The sequence below is a fragment of the Gastrolobium bilobum genome, unplaced genomic scaffold (assembly GCF_033153095.1).
Source record: "Gastrolobium bilobum isolate Gb01-03AN ecotype WA unplaced genomic scaffold, APGP_CSIRO_Gbil_v1 utg32371, whole genome shotgun sequence".
NCBI lineage: Eukaryota > Viridiplantae > Streptophyta > Magnoliopsida > Fabales > Fabaceae > Gastrolobium > Gastrolobium bilobum.
This window is the reverse complement of record NW_026898885.1, coordinates 76248-87882: the sequence shown is the minus strand read 5'-3', so window position 1 is coordinate 87882 and position 11635 is coordinate 76248. Positions and strand designations below refer to the sequence as shown.

Here is an 11635-nt window from a genome sequence, read left to right as displayed (position 1 = left end):
TATTAGACATAATCATAAACATAGCTGTAAGACACTTAAAACTGTTATTATACATGTAAACTGTACTCAGTTATAAGATAAAAGGGTAAGCATGCATGTCCAGCAGTGCATCGTTCACCTTCCCTAGCAAATTTTGCATTGACTAGGAGTAGTAGGACAGCACAAAGGACATGTTTACAAATCAGAAAATGATTGAGAAAAACCCCATAAGTGGGCCATAAACCTTATTTATTTATTTTCCAAAAAATACTTTTTACACTAACAAAATATTTTCTGAAGTTACCCAGTGCAATGCCCTCCCAATAACATCACAAGAGACAAGAGACTTGCAAAATGTACCATTTGGGCCAACATTATTCATCTACATGGAAGCCGTACAATCTCATTAGTCCCTTGAGAGACCAAAGTGACACACAGTGCTTTTGCTGGTTTCCCACAAGAAGGACACTTCAACTTCATAAGAATATCTCGTACACTTGGGAATTTGTGGGCCCATAATGCTTACCCATTGAGATTAAAAGGGTAGTTTTGTAAACTACGTACTGATTCAAAAACCAAAAAATAACAAGCTTATCGATGGAAGAACTTACAGAGACATTTCTTTCTCTTGTGTTCTTTTAAATATTCCTGCTTTTGTTCACTTTATATCTGCACTTTACTTTGTTCTGAATTCTTCTTCTTCCTCCTCTTTCCTCTTTTTTTTTTTCTCCCTTTCTATACCTCTTTGTTTTATTCTTGTTTGCTTTCTAAAACTCTATTGTCAGAAGCTACAACCATGGCAGACATTACCCATCTACCTATGGAACAGCTTCAGGACCTTGAGTACTGTTTAGACTCTAATCCTCCCTGGGGTATGCTCTCTCTCTCTCTCTCTCTCTCTCTCTCTCTCTCATTTGTGTTTCTCGCCTATCATGACCTACACATATACCAAATGAGTTTGTGTTTCTCTGTACTTTTCAATCTGCTTATCTCACTTGTCATTCTTCAGTTTTCCTATTTCTTTTCGTGATCTTCTATCGGTTTCTGACAACAAAAAAAGGGGGTGCTCGTTAAATATTTGGTTTTGAGCCTATAGTCATTAGGGGTTAAAAACGGAGGAAGAAGAAGCTTGCCAGTTTTGAAGGACCGTGACAATGTTTTGGAACTTCTACAACCGCGAGTGACTTCATTTTATAATTATAAACCCAAATGGATTGAAAAAATGATAGAAAGCTCTTTTCTTTTCTCTATGGTTTGTTAATTCTGAATGCAATGCCCCAGAAGTTTGAGATTAGGCTATATTACTTCGGTTCCAGTGATATGGATTTAAAGTTGAGATTTTTATGTTATTGAGATAGAGTGGGGGACTCGTAACTTTCCTGTTACTGTTTTTCAGCCTTTTTTCCTTTATCTTCGGCTCTGTTTGGTCGTTGGGTTGATTTTTAAATTTGAAGTATAATAATATGTATTATAAATTCTGATTTTTAAATCGACATCTTGAACTTTTCTATATTTTGTTATCATTTCAACTTGTCTTTTAGCTCACTATGAAACAGTGATAAGTGATAACTATTGCAAAGAAGGCTTGCAATCATGACATTTAATGGTAGTCACCTTTTTATCCTGATACTTCCCGTGTGGGTGAATGAAAAAAATTAGCCGCTAATTACGTTAAAGTAAGTGGTCCCACATATTAATTTATGAATAAACCATCATTTTTAAAAGTTATTTGACCTGTTAATTTTAGAACACATATTTGGTATGGGGTTCTTGCATTGTGTAATCAATGGTGTGATTTTGTGCTCTCATTTTCTATACGTAGAGTAGGAGTGCAATTCTGAAGTTTCCTTTACATTCTCTTTCTTGTTGGCTCATTGTGAAGGCCTTGTCTTGCAGCTGAACTTATCCTACTAGCATTTCAAAATTACATATTGATGTTGGGAACAAGTGTGATGATTCCTTCATTGATCGTTCCAGCTATGGGAGGAAGTGATGTAAATTGAATTTCAGTTTTTTATTTTTATTTTTTGTACACACATTTATTTGTTAGTGATTTGGTTGCTCATACAAGCAGGGTGACAAGGCACGTGTTATACAGACTCTGCTGTTTGTAGCTGGAATTAACACACTTCTACAAGCGCTTTTTGGAACCAGATTGCCTGCAGTAGTTGGAGGTTCATTTGCGTATGTATTTCCAATTGCTTATATTATCACTGACTCCTCATTGCAACGAATTAGTGACCCTCATGAAGTACGTTTCTTTCTTCCATCTCTCTCTTTCTCTCTTTCACTTGAATGAGACTAATTCCCTTCGTGGTATGCAGTGGAGAATGTCAAATGAAAAAAATACCAAATCTATTGTGAAAGGGATAATTTTATAAAAAGTGACAAAAATGAGAGTCCTTAACAGAAGTTGCTGTCATTCGCAGCTAAATGATATATAAAATTGGGTCTATTATATAGACCAAGATTTACAATTGGTTACATCAGGAAATCAGCTAAACTTAAGGAACAGAAAGCATAAATCAAGCTAATCTATTTACATCAGGAAATCAGCTAAATTTAAGGAACAGAAAGCATAAATCAAGCTAATCTATTTACATCAGGAAATCAGCTAAAACTAAGGAACAGAAAGCATAAATCAAGCTAATCTATTTTAATATACAAGGTAACAAACCGTGATAGTTACAATCAGGATCCTAACAAATTAATGCTACTCTAATACTCCCCCTCAAGGTGGAGCATGGAGGGAGGAGATGCCCAACTTGGAAGTCAAAAAATCGAATTGTTTGGATCCAAGTGCTTTGGTCATAATGTCTGCGGGTTGAGAACTAGTGGGGATATGTTGAGTAGAAATAGTCTTGCTGAGAAGATAGTCCCGAACAAAATGGCAATCTAACTCGATATGCTTGGTACGCTCATGGAACACTGGATTAGAAGCAATATGAATAGCAGACTGACTGTCACAAAACAGTTGCATAGGGGCTGCATGAGGAATATCAAGAGAGCTGAGAAAAGACTTTAACCAAATAAGCTCAGAAGTCGCAGCTGCCATGGCACGGTATTCAGCTTCAGCAGAGGAGCGGGATATTGTGTTTTGCTTCTTGGTTTTCCAAGAAATAGGAGAATGTCCAAGAGTAACAAAATAACCAGTGACTGATTTTCGAGTCAAGGGACAACTAGCCCAATCCGAATCACAATAGGCACGAAGAAGAAGATCACTGTCAGATCGAAGAAGGAGTCCTTGGCCAGGATTGGACTTAATGTACCGAAGAACACGAATAGCCGCATCGTAATGTATCTGCATAGGATGCTGCAAAAACTGAGAAAGTGTGTGAACTGCATAACTAAGTTCTGGTTGTGTAATCGTGAGATATACAAGACGGCCAACAATACGTCTATAACGTTTAGGATCATCAAACGGAGGTCCTTCAGCAAGAGCAAGCTTGTGATTGGGATCCATAGGATAAGCAACCGGTTTACAACTTTGAAGTCCACATTCCTTAAGAATATCCAAAGCAAATTTGCGTTGAGTAAGAAACAAACCGGTCTTGCTTCGAGCAAATTCAATACCAAGAAAATACTTGAGGGGACCAAGATCTTTGATTTTAAACCAGGTTTGTAAATGAGCTTTGACACGGTCACAGAGAGAAGGATCACTACCTGCCAACAAAATATCATCTACATAGACAAGTATAGCAACATAATGGGAACCAGTCGAGTAAGTGAACAACGTATAATCAGCACGAGACTGAACAAAGCCGAAACTGAGGAGAGAACTACGAAGCTTAGCAAACCAATTTCGTGGGGATTGCTTGAGACCATAAAGTGAACGTTGAAGCTTACAGGCGTGACCAGACTTGGTTTGGGAGAAACCGGGAGGAAAACGCATAAAGACTTCTTCATCCAAATCGCCATGGAGAAAGGCATTTTGAACATCCAGCTGAAAAATGCTCCATTTTCGAGCTACAGCTACAGATAAAAATGTACGCACACTTGTCATTTTAGCCACCGGTGCAAAAGTCTCAGTGTAATCTTCTCCTTCGATCTGATTGTTCCCAGCAATAACCAGACGCGCTTTATAGCGTTCAATGGTTCCATCAGAATTGTACTTGATGCGGTACACCCACTTACATGGAATAGCTTTCTTACCAGAAGGGAGAGGTTGAATTTGCCAAGTATGATTGGCTTCCAATGCATCAATTTCGGCTTGCATGGCTTTCTGCCAATGAGGATATTGCATAGCCTCTTTAAATGATTTGGGTTCCAGGTTACTATCCACGGCGGCAAGAAAAATCTGATGGTGCGAAGAAAATAATGCATTAGAAACATAATGATCAATGGAATATTGAATACCTGAGTCGATTGGAGAAGTGGAGAGACGAGGAAAGGGTGTAGTCATTGTGTTGCATACATAATCCTTTAAATGAGATGGGGGACGTCTGGCACGCTGTTCACGAATATCTGCCACAGATGCAGTGTTGGGTTCTGTCAACGGAACCGGTGAACCAGGGACATCCGTGGATGAAGTAATAGAACCCGGAACTGGGGAGGACGAACTCCCCCTGTCATCAAGCTCCGCTGTGGGAGTATCAATAGCAGTAACAGGTGCCACATCATAATCGGTGAAGACAGCTTGTGGTGACGGTACATGGACAGAAGGTGCAGATGAAGTTGCAGCCAATGGAAAAATAGTTTCATGAAATAAAACATCACGAGAAACAAATATTTCATGAGTGGAGATATCCATGACCTTCCATCCTTTTTTGTTGAAAGGGTAGCCAACAAACACACACTTACGGGAGCGAGGAGCGAACTTGTCATGTGGTTTGGGTAAAACAGTAGTGTAACATAAACTCCCAAAGACCCGTAAGTGATCATACTTTGGTGGAGTGCCATGCAAAACTTCATAGGGACACTGACCACCAAGGAGTGGAGTCGGTGTCCTGTTGATGAGGTGAGCAGCGGTCAAGATGCATTCTCCCCAAAGAGATATAGGTAAGTGACCATCAAAACGCAAAGCACGAGCCACGTTGAGGATGTGACGATGACGACGTTCAACGCGTCCATTTTGCTGTGGGGTGTAAGTGCATGATAATTGATGATGAATACCGTAGGATGAGAGAGCCTCTTGGACTACAGATGACAAAAATTCAGTCCCATTATCACTCTGAATTCGCTTAACAGATGCATCATATTGGGTGCGAACCAAGTGGAGAAACCGAAGTAAACATGTGGAAGTTTCAGTTTTATTGCGCATCAAAAAAATCCAAACATGTCTACTAAAATCATCGACTACAGTTAAAAAATAGCGGGCACCAGTTGTAGATGCCATATGATATGGCCCCCATATATCACAGTGAAGTAAATCAAAAGGATGTAAACAACGTTTATTATTAATAGGAAAAGGACTTCGTGGTTGTTTGGCTTTACAACAAACGTCACAAGGAGCCAAATTATTTGCATTGGAAATAAAAGGTAACAAAGATAAATAACGGGAAGATGGATGTCCTAGACGACGATGCCATAGTGCTGCAGAATCTGACGTACTGGCAACATGAGCAGAAGCTGATGATGCACACAATATATACACCCCTTCTCGTTCAACACCCGTTCCAATCGTCCTCTTCTGCTTTAGGTCCTGTATCAAACAAACAGAATTAACAAACAATGCCAAGCAAGACTGGCGCAGAAGCTGAGATACAGAAATCAAATTACAAGCCAACGAAGGGACATAAAGAACATTGGAGAGATGAAGAGAAGAGCCCAAAGTAATGCTGCCACATTGCGTAGCAATATCATGAACTCCATTCGGCAGTCCCACAGAACAAGGAGAAATAGAATGCACATTGGATAGATAGGAGAGTGTGCCCGTCATGTGTTGGGATGCACCACTGTCGATGATCCAAGATGGGTGTAAAATCTTACCCGTAAGTTTATCAACTGGAGGGGCAGAAGAGACAGCCAAGGACATGAGATGTTGTAGAACTTCTGGTGTAAAATCTGCCATGGAGATGGATGCTGATGACGGCGCAGAAGGAACCGAAGGCAGAGAAGTATGAGCAGCCCGAGCAGATAGTGGGTGAGATCGTGCAGTGGATGAACGACCACGACCACGGCTTCGTCCAGGAGGAGGGCTGCGTCCAGGAGTGGGGCGATCTGGGTAACCAATCAGCTGATAACATCTTGTTATGTCATGATAAGGTTTGCCACAGTAAGTGCATGTGACTTTAGGTTTGGAAGAATCTCCTAGTTCTTTGGAGACAGTACCAGGCGTTGCATATCCCATTGCATCAGAAGGAGAATCCTGAGATCGGACCAATGCCTTGTGCGTTTCCTCTTGAGCTACCATAGAGAACACCCGATTGATACTTGGGAGTGGAGTGGTATTGAGGATTTGGGTAATAAGACTACCATAAGTAGTGTGATCCAGACCCATAAGGAACTGATAAATACGATTGTTGTCATCCTCAGTAGTAACAGATTTAGAATCCTCAGGATTGTCGGATGGGTGCAGGTAAAAGGGTGACTTAGAATCAGAAACCTTGAAGGTTTTAGGTGCGGAAGTCATGATGAAAAAAAAAAATGAAGGCTTGTTGATCGTCAAGCTCTTGATACCATAACAGAAGTTGCTGTCATTCGCAGCTAAATGATATATAAAATTGGGTCTATTATATAGACCAAGATTTACAATTGGTTACATCAGGAAATCAGCTAAACTTAAGGAACAGAAAGCATAAATCAAGCTAATCTATTTACATCAGGAAATCAGCTAAATTTAAGGAACAGAAAGCATAAATCAAGCTAATCTATTTACATCAGGAAATCAGCTAAAACTAAGGAACAGAAAGCATAAATCAAGCTAATCTATTTTAATATACAAGGTAACAAACCGTGATAGTTACAATCAGGATCCTAACAAATTAATGCTACTCTAATAGTCCTCAATTCTATAAAATATAGATATTGAGAGAGATGAATAATAGAAAGGAAGGTTGATGGATGAAAATTGGCAAATGGGGTCAAATTTATGTGCTAGGGAAAAATTGAGAAAGAAAATAATATGCATTGCACATTGGCTTTTTATGTGTGATATGGCTGATGAAATGAACATACAATCATAAGTAATTGCCACATCATTAGACATCCTTCCCTTGAGTGGGATGCCGCATCTACATTACTGAACGGAAGTTAAACGTGTTAGCCTCTAGGGACTTAGTTGCAAATTTTAGAATTATAAGGACTTGGTTAAAAACTTTTCAACTGCAGGGACTTGATTAAAAACTTGATGAAACGATAGGGACTAAACCGAGTATTTACTATCATTCATGATTTAAAATTAAACTCCCACTGAATACTGGGCTTGATTTTGAATTAGATGACACTGGCAAACTAAAGTAATTTGGTGGATCAGCATAGTTATACAATTTTTTTTAAAAGAATATGCTTAAATTAATTTCTTATTTGTTAGGGTATTGAAAGAGATATTGCCATGTGATTGTTTGCAGAGATTTATACAAACAATGCGAGCAATACAAGGAGCTCTAATTGTAGCCTCGAGTATTCAGATAATCCTGGGTTACAGCCAAGTCTGGGGACTATTTTCAAGGTATACTAGTTGCATGTGACATGTTTGTGAATTGAAAATGATTCAAAGAAAAAAAATTCTAGCATTGCTTTTTATGGATCTTCCCTCCAGATTTTTCAGTCCTCTTGGTATGGCTCCTGTAGTTGGATTGGTTGGATTAGGATTATTTCAACGCGGATTTCCTGTGGTAGGTGTGGCTCAAATCTCTATCATGTACTTTGTAGTAAAAAAATTTACAAAGTAGTCTCCTAATGATAGTAATTTATGTGACTACCATATCATCATCTAAAAGAAAGCTTATTCTCAATGATGATGATAAACAACACTATTTCAGGAACATATTTTGAGTCCAATATCTAAGGTTGTCACCTATTTAAGTGACTTTAATTTTCAATGCTGAATTTTGATCCTTGCTTTTAATTTCTATGCATCAAAGGGCTTTGTCTAGTTTCTGTCTTTCTGAATTATTTGATAGTGGCATAATGCTTAATTTTCACAGACATCGATGGCATTTTCTTTAGCAAAATCCTTTAATTCACCATGCTCAGCTATTTTTCTGAATTATTTTATAGTGGCATAATACTTAACTTGCATGCAGTCATTGGTAGCATTTTCTTTAGCAAAATCCTTTATTTCACTATATTTCCGAATTGTTTGATAGTGGCAGAATGCTCTATTTACATGCAGACATTGATGGCATTTTCTATTTTAGCCAAATCCTTTAATTTACCATGCTCAATATAGCTTGATGGATACCATACTTCCCGCACTACCTTCATAAGTTTAAACAATTGTCTTTATTATATTCTTTTTCAGTTGGGAAACTGTGTAGAAATTGGTATACCAATGCTGTTGTTGGTAATCGGGTTGTCACAAGTAAGTTCTTTAGTACAACTAGAATATCGTGTTGTGCATCAATATAGTATTATTTCTTTCACTAAGAGAAACTAATTTTGGTATAAATTGCAGTATCTAAAGCATGTGAGACCATTTAGAGATATCCCTATCTTTGAACGTTTTCCTGTGTTGATTTGTGTCCCAATTGTTTGGATCTATTCTATTATCTTGACTGCCAGTGGAGCTTACCGACATAAACCTGTCAGAACACAAAATAATTGTCGTACAGACAGAGCAAATCTGATATCTACTGCTCCATGGTACATCAAAGAATCTATTTTAATTTCTTCTGATATGTTCCGAAGTTCTGCCGAGTTCTAAGGTTTTGTTTCATTGTAATAGGTTCATGTTCCCATACCCTCTCCAATGGGGTCCACCTACGTTTTCTGCAGGCCATTCATTTGCTATGATGTCAGCAGTTGTTGTCTCGATGGTGGAGGTATCTATTTTCATCCCTGATTTTGTTTTTTATTTTTTAGCTGCTCCCATTATTTTGGCAAGGTAAATGGAATTCTGATGATAAAGAAACAGAGTATTAATTTCAAAGAGTATTTACAATAACCAAAATAGTCTCTCTTAGTATTTTGGGGAATTTTCAACAATGTGCTGACCATGCACTTCTTGTTGCAGTCAACTGCTGCATACAAGGCAGCGTCTCGGTTAGCGATTGCCACTCCACCTCCTGCTTATGTGTTGAGTCGAGGCATTGGTTGGCAGGTTAGTTACTTGGCACAAGTCAGTTATTACTATCAAAATATAGTGGAAATGGATGGAATGAAATAGAGTGGCATGAAATGGAATAAAATTACTATACCATTCCTTGGATATTTTATCAAAGTTTCCATTTCATTGTTTAGGAAGTAGACGAAATGGTAAGATTTATGACTATTTTATTATGGATAAAGAAAGATATTGGATGAAGAAAAATAAAGATATTGGATGGAATGAAATACATTCCATCAGGTTCTTTTTTATTCCATCTTATTTTAAACAATCCAAACAACAGCAAGTAATGTCATTTCATTTTCATTTTGCTTCAGTCCATCCTTTTCCATTGATCCACACATAGCCTTAGGTTATGCATGTGCATTAAATTGAAAGTTTTCAATCTTATGACTAGACACTAGACGAGCTTTTACCTGTTCATCCAATATGCATAGTAATAATAATATTATTGAAAAGTTGATGTAACTGAGAGCTTGAGCTGATCTTGTTTATTTTGTACAGGGGATTGGAGTATTGCTTGATGGTCTTTTTGGCACAGGAACGGGTTCCACTGTTTCTGTGTAAGTCCTACTCTTCATTGAGTTTTAACTGCAAGTTGCTTCAAATTTTATTTTTATTTTTTTTCAGGGATAAAAACTGCTAGTGTCTTCTTGTATATGACATATCTTTCAATAGTAGCTTGATGAGCATCATGGCTGTTTATTCTAGGGAAAATGTGGGACTCCTTGGACTAACCCGAGTTGGAAGTCGCAGAGTCGTTCAGATCTCTGCTGGTTTTATGATATTCTTCTCTACTTTAGGTTGGTGTTGACAATTCAAACATGAGCCTAGACTACGCTAAAAGCAATCCAGTTCCTGAACACCTAATTAATTAAAGTTGTTTTAATTTTTATGATGACAATTGGTAATGAAAAAAGGAAAGACAGTTCCACTTTCCTGAGGTTTTCTGTTTTCTTTTTATTCCACCATCTGCAGGAAAGTTTGGAGCTGTGTTTGCGTCTATACCCTTCCCAATATTTGCTGCGCTTTACTGCATTCTCTTTGGCCTTGTGGGTATGTAGTAGCATCTCAAGAGAGATTTCATTGCCATACTTGAGTCTTGTTCCTGTATTCACAACTACTTTTTCTTGTTCGTCAGCTTCAGTTGGAATATCATTTCTCCAGTTCACAAACATGAACTCTATGAGAAATCTTATTATCACCGGACTTACTTTGTTCCTTGGGATATCCGTTCCTCAACTTTTCAATCAATATTGGACTCCTTCACGACATGGCCTTGTTCATACTAATGCTGGATGGGTGAGTTTTCCTCAGTCAGCTATATTATCTTACTCAAAACCTTGGGGACCTTACAATACTTGTGCTTTATCAACAATCTCTTGCTATCATTTTCATTTTTCTAGACTTGTATTTTACTTTGGTTCAGCCTAAATATGTAGCCTCTTCTTAAACTTATCAACATCATAGCTATGAGTTCACCATCATTTTGCTTTCTAGTAGTTTGCTCTTAATGCCAATTTTTCATATTTGCAGTTCAATGCATTCTTAAATACCATATTCTCATCACCAGCAACAGTGGGTTTGATAGTAGCGGTGTTGCTTGACAACACTCTTGAGGTAGAAAGGTCCAAGAAAGATCGAGGGATGCCATGGTGGGTGAAGTTTAGAACGTTTAGAGGAGATAATAGAAACGAAGAATTCTATACTTTGCCATTCAATCTCAACAGATTCTTCCCACCTACTTGATCTTGATGAAGATGAGAAGCAGGGTAGATCAGATTTTCTTGGAGTTGCACATTCTAGAATTCATGAGTCATGACTAACAAATGCTATTTCTTCCTTCACCATCAACCAATATTTTTTGTGGACCACATGTAAACCTTGGTCCAACAGGGGATTGTGAAGCCATTTGGACCCATGCTCTGTAGAAGCAATAATTGCTACTTACCAATGCGTAATGAGTTATGTTTCTAGCTGTACATGTCACAACAATTGAATTCAGTGAATTTATTACATAGCTCTCTCCGAGTACCCAATTTGCTAGTGGTATATTCAATAGATGGTGAAATAAATTCGAAATGTAGTCCTTTTCCTTTCCTTTATTAAGTTCTGACATGACTACTAAATTCTGGTCTAATAATTTTTTGGGGTAAGCATGAGATAGTATCTTCCATCCGTTGAGAATAAAAAAGAGATGAAAGACAATGAATTTCATCCAAACAGTACTACAGTTGCATTCAATTCATATATTGGAATCAGGGAAGCATTTTAAATAACACTGTAGTACTGTTTGGATATAATCAACCAGAAAAATTCTATGGTTGTGTTAAATGTAAATTGAGGGAGAGAATAAACATAACAGTACAGTCACATCACAATTTTACAATGTACACATTAAGAAAGAGAAAAGAAAATGGAGGGATTCCAAGTTTTCCTAAAACACTC

General features: G+C 37.8%; 1 protein-coding gene across 1 annotated transcript; it reads left to right on the top strand.

Moving 5' to 3' along the window:
- The first annotated feature begins 726 nt into the window (after positions 1-726).
- On the top strand, positions 727-11054 carry LOC133285034 (nucleobase-ascorbate transporter 1-like). The gene is made up of 14 exons (XM_061482182.1): positions 727-851; positions 1876-1973; positions 2054-2230; positions 7488-7588; positions 7679-7754; positions 8384-8443; positions 8537-8724; positions 8807-8903; positions 9095-9181; positions 9692-9750; positions 9899-9990; positions 10166-10243; positions 10329-10489; positions 10724-11054. The coding sequence occupies exons 1-14, from the start codon at positions 776-778 to the stop codon at positions 10934-10936; spliced, it is 1563 nt and encodes a 520-aa protein (XP_061338166.1). The 5' UTR covers positions 727-775; the 3' UTR covers positions 10937-11054.
- Positions 11055-11635: the final 581 nt, after the last annotated feature.